The sequence below is a fragment of the Heloderma suspectum genome, chromosome 2 (genome assembly GCF_057233095.1).
Source record: "Heloderma suspectum isolate Gila_16-S chromosome 2, 16-S_ref, whole genome shotgun sequence".
Taxonomy (NCBI): domain Eukaryota; kingdom Metazoa; phylum Chordata; class Lepidosauria; order Squamata; family Helodermatidae; genus Heloderma; species Heloderma suspectum.
The window spans coordinates 170,965,770-170,980,010 of NC_139459.1; the positions used below are offsets into that span (position 1 = coordinate 170,965,770).

General features: G+C 49.0%; 2 protein-coding genes across 3 annotated transcripts in view; both read left to right on the plus strand.

Moving 5' to 3' along the window:
- The first annotated feature begins 244 nt into the window (after window positions 1-244).
- On the plus strand, window positions 245-7,401 carry LOC146353230 (U8 snoRNA-decapping enzyme-like). Its single transcript, XM_084836029.1, has 3 exons — window positions 245-443; window positions 2,593-2,865; window positions 3,478-7,401. The coding sequence occupies exons 1-3, from the start codon at window positions 303-305 to the stop codon at window positions 3,661-3,663; spliced, it is 600 nt and encodes a 199-aa protein (XP_084692155.1). The 5' UTR covers window positions 245-302; the 3' UTR covers window positions 3,664-7,401.
- Window positions 7,402-12,345: 4,944 nt separating this feature from the next.
- The window catches only part of ARHGAP4 (Rho GTPase activating protein 4), a 51,900-nt gene continuing 50,004 nt past the window's right edge, over window positions 12,346-14,241 (plus strand). For both annotated transcript variants that reach the window (XM_084836004.1, XM_084836005.1), the window contains exon 1: window positions 12,346-12,482. In XM_084836004.1, the coding sequence (XP_084692130.1) occupies window positions 12,416-12,482 (67 nt within the window). In that variant the 5' untranslated portion in view covers window positions 12,346-12,415. The remainder of the gene's footprint in view (window positions 12,483-14,241) is intronic.

Consider the following 14,241-nt stretch of genomic DNA (forward strand, 5'->3'; position numbering starts at 1 on the left):
GCAGATTCTAGGGAGAAAGAAAACGACGCAGTCCCATTAGCCCGGTCGATCCAGCACCAAAGGGTTGCCTAGAGGCGCCCTCTGTTGGTCGGCGCCGTAACATGGCACGCGTGGCAACCGGACGTATCTCAGCGTTCTAAGATTTCTCTCCTCCGAACCTCTGATTGGCCGCAGAGAGACGTTCGCTGTGCGCTGATTGGAGGCTGGGCTGTTCTTATTTTCCCCCTCCTCGGGCAAAGAAGGCGGCTCTTCACGTGCAATCGAGCGGAGGATTGAGCTGCAGGGCGTTGCAGGCGTGAGCAATGGGAGAATCTCGGCCTCTCTCCAGGGAGGAAGCGCTGCGCCTCGGGCCACCCGACTGGAAGCACGCCTGTCATGTCCTCCTCTATGCGCCCTGCCCCGGCCGCCTCTTCGGGAAGATCCCTTTGCGTTTTGCAGTCTTGGTGAGCATCGCTTTCGGTGGAAGGTGGCGGACAGCTCCGGAGCAGGGGGAGTAAAAAATGGGGCGGGGGAGAAGTCACATTTTGAAAAACGAGGAAGGGGAGGTGACGTGGCTCCACCCGTTTTTAATGTCACTGCCTTGTAGTCGTGAAATGAAACGAGTTCTTCTGAATATCTATAGTGCTGTGGACGCTGCCCCACTGACGTCGCAGCCATCAGCCTCCACTGCTCTAGTGTGTTAACCTCTCGGAGTGACTCCTGCACATCTGAGGCCCAGGTCTTAGAATCATTCATAGAATAGTAGGGTTGGAAGGGGCCCACAAGGCCATCGAGTCCAACCCCCTGCTCAATGCAGGAATCCAAGTCAGAGCATCCCCGACAGGTGGCTGTCCAGCCTCGTCTTGAATGCCTCCGGTGGGGGAGAGCCCATCACCTCCCCAGGGAATTGGCTCCATTGCCGTATCGCTCTAACAGTCAGGAAGTTTCTCCTGGTGTTCAGCCGGAATCTGGCTTCCTGTCACTTGAGCCCATGATTCCGCGTCCTCTCTTGTTAAGTCGGCTCTGCAGGTGGGAGCTGATTTAATTGGATGCTCATCCATGCAATCTCTCAAAATATGTCTAGATTGGGTAGGCAACCTCCAGTGCCCTTCAGATGGTTTGGACTACGAATTGTGGTTTTGGGAACACTTCATTTTAGGAATTAAGGGTGCAATCCGATGCATATTCGGACAGAAAAAAAGGTCTAAATGGCTGGCTGGGGAATGTTGGGCGTTGTAGGACTTCTTTCAGTCTAAACATGCATTGGCTGCATGGCATAGGGTGCAATCCTAAGGTAGGATGGGACTCTTGGCGTAAACGTTGGGATTGGTTTAGATGAGGAGCAAGTAGAAATAGGGAGTTCTTGCTAAAATGGACTACTGTCAGCAAGGTAGGTATGGCTGTTGAGAAGAATCCAGGTTATGCTTGAACTCTCAAAATCCATGATCTGTGTTAATAATCTGTGTGGTCTGAAGAAAAACTTGAAAGATGCACATGATTACCTTTCTTTGCCCAACCTGCCAAGTCTACCCATGATGATGGCAATAAATAGCATTTATATAGCACTATCAAATGTTCAAAGCATTTCATGTATATTAAGCCAGCACACGTACGTACCTTGAGGTCAAGGTTGCCAGTGTTGGCACAATCTAGCTCAAGCCCAGTTTACGATGTTTGCTTGTGTGCCCTGTGCTTTGTATGCGTGTTCCTATATAATAAGAATGTAAGTAAAATCTATATAGACTTGTGAGTCACCTGCAGATATCGGTCTGATCCACTTTGACTGCTGTCCCTGTTACTCGGTCAAATTGGGTGGTGGGCTGACCAGCCTCCCCACCTGTACTGGGCCTCGACAGCCTTAGCACCTGCTGTTCATGGTGACTCCACTCCTGGCTGGCACATTTCCTTCACTCACGTTGTCTTGTTGGCTGGGGGTGGAGTGCTGCCAACTGCCATGAACTCCTGAGAAAGGAGAGGACCAGTATGTGGTGATGGGAAGGGAGGGTTGGTGGGACACTTTGCAGTTCTGTGGGCTACTTGTATAGAAAGGGTGTCAAATCTCTTTCAGCCCAAGGGCTAAATTCAATTTCTGAGAAACGCTTGGGGGCCGCTTTCTAGTGGTAGACGGGGCCAAAGGCAAAAGGGGGAGGGGCTGAATACTAAAAGTACCAGCATGTAGCTTAAAGCTCTTCTTGCCAGTAACTAAGCTTTAGGGGGGGCATTTCAACCTTTTAGAATGGGGAAAAAACTGCACAGAAGCTGGGAAACCAAATGATTCCCAGCAAGAGCTCCCTATTTCTACCTGCTCCTCATCTAAACCAATCCCAACGTTTACGCCAAGAGTCCCATCCTACCTTAGGATTGCACCCTATGCCATGCAGCCAATGCATGTTTAGACTGAAAGAAGTCCTACAACGCCCAGCATTCCCCAGCCAGCCAAAGGAAAGTGGGTGGAGCCAGGGAAGTGGTATGACCTTCTGCAGGCAGGCCAGATTTTGCTTGTGGGCCTGAGCTTCAACACCCCTGCAGTATAGGAACATGTGTTTTAAGCCCTGCTAGGGTGGACAAGGTGCGTGTGAGTTAACAGCCTGACTCTGTCCTCTTCCTTAACAGATGCAGATGCGGTTTGATGGTCGTCTAGGATTTCCGGGTGGGTTTGTGGACCCCTGGGACCTCTCCCTGGAAGAGGGTCTGAACAGGGAGCTGCATGAAGAGTTAGGCCCTGGTGCAGCCTTGCTACGTGTGGCCGAGAATGACTACTTGAACTCCCACTCTTCTGACAGGCCACAGCGAGTGGTGGCACACTTCTATGCCAAACAGCTTAGCCTGGAGGAGCTCCGGACCCTGGAGGACAGGGCCACTCAGGCAAAAGACCACGGCTTGGAGGTGCAGAAAGGATGGTGCAGGGTGTCAGGAAAAGAAAGTTGAATGGGCTGTGTGTATTCCGCATTGAGTAATATAATATTCTGTGCCATGGCAATGCAATTTTTTCTCCAGGAGAAGCTGAATTCTATAGCTTGCCTAAATTATGTAAATTATGCTAATATACTTAATTTGAGTAATCATTTTACCTAATCTTTAAAATTATTTTGTATAATTTATTCCTGTCTTACTAATCACAGGTGGGGAGGAGCAAGGAGCTATACAGGGTGCTGAAGCCCAATCCTGATCACTAAAAATCTCATTCAGCAACTCCTCCAGCCCCTGAGATTTCAACAGGCTTTGCCCAAACACTTAAGAGCATAGTTTGGAAGCCACAAGGATTAGAAGCATCTTCTTTTAAAAAAAAAAGTAGAAGTAAAAGAGATTCTCAGAAAGTTGAATTGAATGCCTATGAAATTCAGGACTTTTTCTGTGTTCTTGCTGAATCCACAGAGCCCTGGTTGCATGATGAAGTCGGTCCTTTGAGAAGAGGGTCAGGGAGGCTGTTTTGCTAAAGAGAACAGGATTCTCTAAGGAGTAGTGTGACCTGATTTCCCCTCCTCTCTGTTGCTTTAGGTGATGGGTCTCATCCGTGTCCCCCTTTATACCCTGCGTGATGGTGTTGGGGGGCTCCCAGCTTTCCTTAGCAACACTTTCATTGGCAATGCCCGGGAGCAACTCATTCATGCCCTGGACACTCTCCAGCTCGTTCCAGGAGAACAACTTCAGAAGGCTGTTTATATGGCCCAGAAGAAACCTTGAGCCTCATGGGCTGTGGCTGCTGCCTCCCTCCCTGCTGATGCCTCTGCCATGGGATCCTCCAAGAACATTTAGACTCCTGAATGGAGAAGCTGCAGGGAGAAATCCAAGAGCATGGGAAGAAAGTTGGAAATTATCTTATCCTTTCCCCCGGTGAACAGTTCAGTGCCTCTGAATCTGGCCCTGTAAGGGCTGTGGCTGTGGGCAAGGATTTAAACATCTGGATTGTTGTGTGTTTATATTATTAATGGTGTCTGTGTGGCTTGGATCTGAGTAGGCAAGGGTTAAGAGCGAAGCAGTGTGGTCCACCTCTTTGCTTTTGGTGCACATGTGTGTGATACCCTTCATACATACATACATACTTACACACAGGGGTTTCTTGCTTCCAGATAATGACCTTACAAATAATGCACTGAGCCCTCTGTCTTCCATTTTCCAAGCTTTATTTGAATTCTGGTATTTGTCTCTCACAGAAGTGGGGTTCACCCTCTCCACAAAAGCCCCTTGCACATCCCTATCAGGTTTCATTGCTTTTATCACTACACAGTTGGGAACCTGCCTTTCTAATCTTTTTACCAGTGCCTAAGCAATGGTTTCCGACACTTGGTGACTCTCGGCTCGTATTGTATTTTTTTACTAGCTCATAAGGAAGGTGGCAGGTGGCCACTGGGGAGAGTCATTCTGTTTCCCTCCCTCCCTTTTTCCATTTCTGATCATGTGCTGACACAGGTGTAGAGACTGTGAATTAAAGATGAGGGAAGTGCCATCGCATAGTACATCAGCAAATTGTTGCAGTGTCAGTTTTGCTGCAAATGGGCCAAGGAAATATAACTGTCTTTGTTCAGAACCAGTTATGCACACCTCACGGCACTGACATGACTTTTGTTGCTGCTGCAGTTGTGCTTGCAAAATTTCAAGTGCCCTTTTAAGGGCTGGGGTGTAAAGGAGGAGTGGAGGAGGGTGGCAGAGACAAGGGCCATGAGTATGGGCTGCCTATATTCCATGAAAGTATCCATACAAATGTAGAATGTGGCACCAGGGCTAGAATTAAGTCTCTGGAGCAGGGATGGGGAACCAGTGGCCCTCCAGAAGTGGTCAAACTACAGTTCCCAGCTTCCTTAATCATTGGCCATGCTGGATGGGACTGATGGGGGTTGGAGTCTGGAGGTTCTCTAGCCCTGCTCTGGAGGATCTCTGCTTTCACACCTTTGAAAAAAGCAACTTTCTGGCCCTTGTGCCAAAAATATGAGGGCAATTTTTGGTGAAACCTCCCAATCCAGAAAGGGTGGGAGACAGTGGAGAGGCAAGAAGAAATGCTAGGGCCTTCCTTGACCTTTGTGCATCTGTGTCTCTTTCCACGATGAGTAGAAGCAGAATAAATTATACAGAACTCTACAACTGTGTAAATTATGTGAACTCTCTAAATGAAATAATGCACAATATAGGATACCTTTGTTCAGGCTTTACTTTTAATTAACTCATGCACATGCAGCACTAGCTCTGATCTCCTGCCAACTCTGCCTCTCGTACAGCTTCTCTGCAAGTACTGAGGGCTAGAAAAACACCATACAGTTGTCCTCTGCCCCAAATGCCAAGCTAGCATTCTCCATGTGCTAACTTCTGCTGAAAACCCCATTAGCCAGGACTACAGCGGGGCTCTAACTAGTTAATAATAATAATTCACTGGTGCCAGCAAATTTTGACATTGGTGCCCAGACTTGTAGTAGCAAATTCTACCTGTGTGGAAAAAGCTGGGATGCTGCAGCTAAGGCTTCTATGCAAGCTCCGATGTGGACAGTGTTGAAAGGGAGTGGCTGCTAATCCACTTTATGCGGGGATCACGTTTGACCTGGCTGCACTCATGGTATACCCTGTGTCTCTAGAAATGCAATGGACACGCTGCTGGTTGTGGCTTGTCAGCATGGGTCTCCATGTATTCGGTGACTTGCACCTTCCTTTGGCTGGTGCAGCAACGCAAGTGTTGTAGCTGTTACAAGCACAATTGTTGTGTGAAGGTGCTGCTCCCTTTCAAAAGCTGCAACCGCTTAGCAGTCCCAGCTGCTTTTAATTGACCGCGTATTTTATAAATTTTTTAATATTGCTTCTCCAGAGCTCAGTGAAGTATTTGGAAATAAATATATTGTCTGAACTATAAGCAAGCAACATCCCCTAGTTATAGTAAAAACAACTTAAAAACCAAGAGGAAGCTGTAGCCCAGGGATGTGAAACTTCTTTCATTCCAAAGGCCAAATTAAGTTTTGGAGATGTTATGTGGTGGTGGGGGGGTCACATTCCAGTGATGGTCAGGGCCAAAGGCAAAAAGGACAGGGCCAAAAGAGCAGTATGTTTTAGCTTAAAGCCCTTGCTGCCACTAATTAAGCCTTAGGAGAGGCTTTTCAGCCTTTTAGGGAAAGGGGAAAACTGTAAAAGCCAGGAAACCAACAAACAATTGGCCCAGGGAAAGGGAGTGAGGCCATCTGGGGAACAACTGGGGAGTTGGATTTGGACTCCAGGTGGGCTGGATTTGACCGTAGGTTCAACACATCTGCTACAGCCCCTCTCTCCAATTTCCCCTCCTTCTGTTGGACACCCCCCTTCTGCAGCTGTCCTACACATGGAGGGCTGCAGGTAGGAAAGGAAGTGACTAGATTAGGCATTAACTTAGAAGCAGGCATGACAAAACAAACACATCTTTATTTGGTGATGAAAACTCAGTGAGGTGGTTGCCAGGGAGGCCTCTGGCGTGGGTGGGGTGTGCAGGGGAGAAAAGGGAAGTCCATACATAAGGGGCTGTTACAGAGAGCCCAGCTCCTGCCCCCCACTAGTTGAGCCGAGGGGCTGGTGCCCAGAACAAGGCCTCTTGCACAGATCCAAACCTTGCTTTGTGCTTTGTTAAGAGAATCCCTTCACGGAGCCTCAAACACCACTTTTTTATGGAAGTCCCCTATAAGTGGGACCCCCTTGTGTTTACAGTAGTGGTTCTGCAGGCTTAAAAGCAAGGCTGTCACCATGAAACTTTTTACTCCTCTTCCTCCCTGTTTCGTCGACTTCCTCATTTTTCTTGAGTGCCATCTGTGGTCTGCTCAGCAGCCCTGTTGGTGCCGATTGATCAGTGCTCAAGCTGCAAGCCGCCTGCCATCACTGGGCTCTCCTTAAGTTAGCGCCTTTCTCCTCTCCCTCCAAGCCCTTTCTCCTGTAGAGGAGTGTGAAAATACACTCTCTGAATAGTTCTTCTCTGTGTGTGTCTTTATATATAAATAAGCCCAGGTATATATAATTTAGGGAGGTGTGGTTTTTGCGGGCAGGAGACGGGTAATCCTGACTCTGAGAAGGCCTGTTCAGCTTCGCTGGGATGGGTGTACATGCAAGGGACTCTGCTGAGACAGCGCTGGGTGTGGAATGTTAAGCAAAGCAGTTTCCTGTGCTGGGAAGTCCCTCTTTTGCAGTGGGCCGAGGAGTATGGAGGCTCCGGTTACAGCTTGTTTGTGCTAACTATAGACCATGCTGGCTAGAGCAGGTTGCAGCTAGGGGTCGTAGAGGGCTAGAGAGACCAAAATGTAATAAATAAATACAGATAGGAAATGTGAAACTTTTTACAGGATTGGGTTCTATTTTTCTTTTTCAAAAATGAAATTAATGCAAAGTTGTACTTTCACCATTTTTTTTAAAAATCCTGTATTTATTTATTGAAGACATTTTTGTACCCTGCCTTTCCAGTACACTAACCTTCAAGGCCCTGACATTACGTTTCAGTCATCATTATTGACTGATTAGATATTTCAGTTGATTGATATCTTTCTTACTTGGTGATTTAATTAACAGATTAAATTTCAATACATTTGCATGTTTAAACTAAAACAGATACTGAAAGACAGCTCCAAGCACTTAGCTATATTACAATTAGTGAAGTCCTATTGATGCAAGCTGCTGGTTGATGGGCCCACATCCCTGTCAAATAACCAAGCATTAAATGGGTAAGTGAAATTTTGCACGTAAAGAAAGATTACTTACATCTCTTTCATAAAGGACCATGCAAACAAGAGCTCTTTCTGGTTGGTATTCACAGCTCCACAGAGGCATACTTTGCCCTGTGAATGAGAAGTACTACCGGGTACTGCCTTTTTACATTTTTCCCCTCTAGTGCCACACTTAGAATTAATCACTAGCTTTACTAATATAAAAGCAACCATGTTTCTCTTTACTTCTCTTTTCTATCTAACAAGGAACCTGTGTGCTTAGCTTAAGGCTGGAGATAGATCTGGGTAACTGCTGGATTTATATTCTAAAAAATGGGGAATTGGTCCCAGTGGTGTAGTGGATCCAGGGCTCACAGCATTAGCACTTTTTGATGAGCAGGGATGCTGACGTCACCTGCCACCCCTGTCAGAATCCCCTGTTCCCTCTGAGTTTAGCTGCAATTCTCTCATAGCTGTGGGAAATTAACATACTCAGTAACAATATATAGTTGTTACATATAGCTATCCCTGTTGTAATGCAAGGTATTTTGGGATGCTCTGGTCTTGAAAGGGCAATTAAGATTCAATAGCTTTATAAAAGACCTGCTCGAGATGAAAACTGCTAGAATTGATTTATTGATTTGAATCAACACAGCTGCCTGCATTTTTGGCCTCTCCTTGGGGGTGTGGCTATGGGGCCTGTCATGATGAGCACCTGTATTTCAAAATTTACCTGTGCACCACTGATTGACAGTTGGTTTGTTTCTTTGTTCCAGCATCCCCAGGTCTAATCTGAAACACGCACAGCATTTAGGACAGCCTAATCTAGTCCAACTAAGGCTGCAGCCTCTTCCTACACTGTGACCAATGCAGACTTTACAGCAGGGGAACCTGTTGCCCTTCAAATGTTGCCAGATTCCAACTCCCATCCACCACAGTCATTGTGGCCAATGGTCACAGATGGTGGGAGCTGTAGTCCAACATCTGGAGGATCACAGGTTCCCCACCCCCTACTTTGCTTGACATCCAGCCTGATGAAGAGATTTGGAGTACTCAAAAGCTTGCTTGCTATTTTGTGACCTTTTGGTTGATCCTAGTAAAGGTATTGCCCCACTTTGGAACTGGGTATGGTTATAATGCACTGGGACCTAACTGAGAGGAACCCCAAAAGCCATCTAATCCACCCCCTAAGGGGGTGTTGGATCAAATGGTTGGGGCACAGTGAAGGTTTTCTCCTTTCATGTAGAACAATGTGGTTATTAAAGGAAATTGGCTGACTTTGACAGCAGGTTCTGGAGTGATGAAAGGAAGCAGCAGTAAACACAGTGCATTGTGGGGTTTGTGGGACTTGCTGCCTCAAGATGCATTGGGTGAATGACTTCCTTTTGCCAGGAATTTGCTGCCAATCAGTTTCCTTGGGCTGGACAGTCGTTCATGGAAGATACACCTATCAGTGCATGTAAGTTCTATGTCCAGAGGCAGTGTATCTTGGAATACTAGGGAATGGTTAGATACAAACAACAGTGGAGCATGTGGCATGGTAAAAGTGGCTCTGTGGGTTCATGTGGAGATATAGTAGTCTGTGGAAGTGGAGAGGGAGCCCAACTATTGGTGGCTTAAGTCAAGGAAGAAAGATACATTTGCGGAGGGAGAGGTAGCCCTGTTCTTGAAATGGGGTGCAATAGATTCCCTCTCTCAAAAGCCTGAATAGATGCATATTTAGTCAAGATTTATGTAGGCATTTAATTACCTTGCAATACCTTTTAGCCCCAGTTGTTGTTGTTCAGTTGTTCAGTCGTGTCCGACTCTTCGTGACCCCATGGACCATAGCATGCCAGGCCTTCCTGTCCTGCGCTCTCTCCCGGAATGTGCTCAAGTCCATATTCATTGCATCGGTGATGCTGTCTAGCCATCTCATCCTCTGCCATCCCCTTCTCCTTTGGCCTTCAATCTTTCCCAGCATCAGGGTCTTTTCCAGTGACTTTTCTCTTCACATTAGGTGGCCAAAATATTTGAGCTTCAACTTCAGTATCTGTCCTTCCAATGAGCAGTCAGGGTTGATTTCCTTTAGAATTGACTGATTTGACCTCCTTGCAGTCCAGGGGACTCGTAAGAGTCTTCTCCAGCACCACAGTTTGAATGCATCGATTCTTCGGCGCTCAGCCTTCCTTACAGTCCAGCTCTCACAGCCATGCGTTACTACTGGGAAAATCATAGCTTTGATTATGCAGACCTTTGTCGGCAAGGTGATGTCTCTGCTTCTTACTATGCTGTCTAGGTTTGCCATAGCTTTCCTCCCAAGGAGCAAGCGTCTTTTAATTTCATGGCTACAGTGAACTTGGAGCCCAAGAAAATAAAATCTGTCACTGCTGCCATTTCTTCCCCTTCTATATGCCAGGAAGTGATGGGGCCAGATGCCATGACCTTAGTTTTTGGAATGTTGAGTTTCAAACCAGCTTTTGCACTCCTCTTTCACCCTCAACAAGAAGCTCTTTAGATCCTCTTCGCTTTCTGCCGTTAGGGTGGTATCGTCTGCGTATCTGAGGTTGTTGATAATTCTCCCGGCAATCTTAATTCCGACCTGTGATTCATCCAACCTGGAGTTTCTCATGATGTACTCTGCATATATTTATTTATTTATTTATTGCATTTATATCCCGCCATTTTTCCTCCAAGGAACTCAAGGCGGCATACATAATCCTCCTTGTCTCCATTTTATCCTCACAACAACAACCCTGTGAGGTGGGTTGGGCTGAGAGTCTGTGACTGGCCCAAAGTCACCAGTGAGCTTCCATGGCCGAGTGGGGACTAGAACCCGGATCGCCCAGCTCCCAGTCCAACACTCTAGCCATTTATATAAGTTAAATAAGCAGGGCGACAATATGCAGCCTTGTCGTACTCCGTCTGCGTATCTGAGGTTGTTGATAATTCTCCCGGCAATCTTAATTCCGACCTGTGATTCATCCAACCCGGCGTTTCTCATGATGTACTCTGCATATAAGTTAAATAGGCAGGGCGACAATATGCAGCCTTGTCGTACTCCTTTCCCAATTTTGAACCAATCGGTTGTTCCATGTCCAGTTCTTACTGTTGCTTCTTGACCCTCATACAGGTTTCTCAGGAGACAGGTAAGGTGGTCTGGTACTCCCATCTCTAAGAATTTGCCACAGTTTGTTGTGATCCACACAATCCAAGGCTTTAGCGTAGTCAATGAAGCAGAAATAGACGTTTGTCTGGAATTCTCTTGCTTTCTCCATGATCCAGCGAATGTTGGCGATTTGCTCTCTAGTTCCTCTGCCTCTTCGAAACCCAGCTTGTACTTCCGGTAGTTCTCGGTTCACATGCTGCCGAAGCCTAGCTTTTAGGAGCCCCGGTGCCTTAGTGTTATTACTATAATAATATTATACTATACTATGACTATGACTATAATAATAAGTATATATGACTATTACTATAATAATAAGTAGGGCTGCTTCACATAGACATGTCCATCACTTGATGACTGCACCATCAAGGGATGACTTGCATGTGTGAATACAGGGCCATCACAGATGTAAGACCACTGAGAGAACTTTTAATAATAGCTGCTGGCTAGGGAAGGGCCATTGCTCAGTGGTGCAGCGCATGTGTGCATGCAAAAAGTCTCAGGTTCAGTCCCCAGCATCTCCAGGTGAGGCTGGGAAAGACCCCTATTTTAACCCCCTGGCGAGCTGCTGCCAATCAGTGTCAACAATATTGAGCTAGAGGGATTAGTGGTCCAACTTGGTTTATAGCAGCCTCTTGTCGTTAACTGAAATGCAGTTCCTTGTTGTGGAGTCAGTTCGCATATTCAGATGCCAGTCATCAAGGGCAGCTTCACACAGCACTGCAGCAGAAAACACTGGTGTTAACTCCTTTCCCAGACTAGTACTTGCATTCCTGGCTAACGTCCACACGTGTTTTTTTTATTACATTTATATCCTGCCTTCCCCCCGCCTCTTGCACGGAGCCCGGGGTGACTTAACATAGTCCTCCTCCTCTCCATTTTATCCTCACAACACCCCTGTGCGGTAGGATAGGCTGAGAGTCAGTGACTCACCCAACACCGTAACCACTACACCAATGGCTCTCGTCATGTGTATACTGGGCTGGTGGTGGTGGTCGGCCACTGGCATAGTAACCCCAGGGCAGTCGGCCTGGTTCACACCTGCACGCACAGCGCTGGGTGGCTGCACCCTCTGGGCAGCGCCAGACACTGCTGTGGTGTAACACCAGTGCAGTAGGGGTGGGGTTGCTCCCTCAAGTCACAGCATGCACGTGAGAGCCAGGCTTAAGGCCCCATCCGTATTTTGCCTGGAAATGTGGTGGGGAAGGAGGTCTAGTTCCTCCAGCTCAGTTCCCGCACAATATAAAGAGGAGGCGCGCGCGCGCGCGCGCGTGTGTGTGTGTATGTATGAGAGAGAGAGAGAGAGATCTGGTGGTGCAACAGTCGCTTCTGTTTCTCAGCCTTGGCGCTGGCAGTGCCTGTGCGTAGCCACAGCGCTGGACGGGGTGACACAAAGCATTTGGCTCCGGCCCTGGGCGAGAGAGAGCGAGAGAGAGACCGGCGCTGGCTTGTGGCTGGCACGGGGAGGAGGGGAGGCCGGAGCGCAGCGGGTTAACGCCGCCGCCGCCGCCGCGCTCCAGCCCCAGCTTCTGCCTCTGGGGGAGGGAAGGGAAGGGAAGGGAAGGGAAGGGGGCGGCGTCTCGCTCGGGAGCGCGGCACGCCGCGCTGCATCTCCCGTGCGCATCTTGCGGATAAGCGGGCAGCGGCGGCCGCAATGAGCGCGCCGGGGAAAGCGCGCCGCGAGCGGGGCAGCCTGGCCGAGTACGAGACGCAGGTGAAAGGTGAGGCGCCCGGCGGGGTGCGGCGGGGAGCGCGAGTAGCCGGCGGCGGGGGTGCTTAGGGAGGCGGCGTTGCGGCGGGGTGGCGAGTGGTGTGGGTGGGGCGGCTGCTGCACGGGGAGAGGGCGATGGGGAGCAGCTAGCGGGGGAGGCAGGAAAGGGGGAATCGGGGCGCAGGCGGCGCAGTTGCATGTGTGGGGCCAAGGGGGTGGGGCTCGGGGGAAGAAGGGCACTGGCAGGCCGGGGCTGGGGGTGCATTGTGTGCCAGGGTCGCTGGGCGGCTTTGCCTTCGGAGGAGGGCATGCGGGTGGGGGAGCTGGTGGATGGCTGCTGCGCTAACGCAGGAGGGCGGGGGGGGGGCGCTCAGGAGCCGCCACCAGGACATCTGCCTGCCTGTGCAGGTGGCGGCAGGGGCACTGTCCCTGGGTCCTCATCTGCCTCTACCCTTGGAGGCCCGGCTGACCCGGAGCACCGTCACTCCGTCCTCTTCGGCTGGAGCCTGCTTAGCCAGGCAGTGCCCCCTCCCCTCTGGGGTGCTGCCTTGTCAAGGGCCATCAGCACCGGGGTCCACTGCGGCTGCATTTACATGGCTGCGAGAGGAGCGATCCGCCCTCCCCTCGCCACTACCGCCGCCCCTGAAACCTAGAAAAATGTGACCCAGATTTTGCAGACTGGAGAACATTGCTGCTACTGCTGATGGTGAGGAGGGGCTGGAATCGAGGCGTCTTTTTCCAGCGGTGGAATGGAGAGGTGGGCTAATGGATCAGTTGTAGCTGCACTAAGCAAGATGTGAGGTTAAGTTTTTTTTTTTAAACGCACACCATGCTAGACTGACAGAAAAAGAACCCAGGAGTTCTGGCTTCCAGCAGCCTCCCTCTTCTCTTAATTTCCACTTCCCCTGTTAAGACACCCTTGCACAGCAAAGCTGTTGATTATAATGCAACATCCCTTCTTGGGTTCCGGTTGTCAACTTCCTCTCAGATGTGAGTGATCAGCCCTCAGAGATTTTCTCTCTCTCTCTGCCCTGACACTCATCAGCTGCTTCCCTGCTAGGTGCCATGGCACCTTTCTGGACATGCCTCAGGTTATACTACAATAGATCTAGATGGCTGGACCAAAGCCCTTTTTGGGTGTTCCAGATGTTGCAGTGCTGCAGTAGATACTGGCAGTCCTGGCCATGCTTGTTTTTAATCCACTAGCAGGGCCGTTTTAAGGCATTTTGGCGTCTGAGGCAGAAAGGCCAAGCAGCCACACCGCACGCAATAGTGAACATGGGACACAGTTCATTGGAGCATTCTTTTGCATAGGCCCCGTTGAAAGGAACAGGCAAGGGTACCACAGTTGGTTTTCATGGGGTTGGCTCAGTGAATTGTGCCCCCATTGGGTCAGTTCTGTATCCCATTACAGGCAATGGTGCCGTCAGGTAAGAACTTCAGGGCAGAGTCCCAGAGGTCAGCAGAATGAGTAGGAAGGTTCACAAATCCAGCAGGGCTCAATTACCACATTTTGAAGTGAGTGAATTAATGCACACTACTATGTAAAGAAGGGGGCAGGAGCTAAAAGACCATTAAACCTAAGATGGCCTAACTGCATCACTGATAATTTTGCATCCCAAAATCTGCAGAGCCTTGCCTTATGGCAGGGCCACCTCTACCCATGACTAGACCTAATTTTCTCTTCCAGAGGTGCTTGTCTACTGCCTCTCTTAAACCTTCCTTACTTTGCAAAGCTGGAAACAGAAATTATTTCCATATTTGATGTA

What these genes read in the sequence shown, in the direction of transcription:
- LOC146353230 (XM_084836029.1), top strand. Translation starts at nt 303, where the DNA reads ATGGGAGAATCTCGGCCTCTCTCCAGGGAGGAAGCGCTGCGCCTCGGG. An exon ending in CTTTGCGTTTTGCAGTCTTG is followed by an intron (nt 444 to 2,592) that starts GTGAGCATCGCT and finishes CTTCCTTAACAG; the next exon opens with ATGCAGATGCGGTTTGATGG. An exon ending in CAAAAGACCACGGCTTGGAG is followed by an intron (nt 2,866 to 3,477) that starts GTGCAGAAAGGA and finishes CTGTTGCTTTAG; the next exon opens with GTGATGGGTCTCATCCGTGT.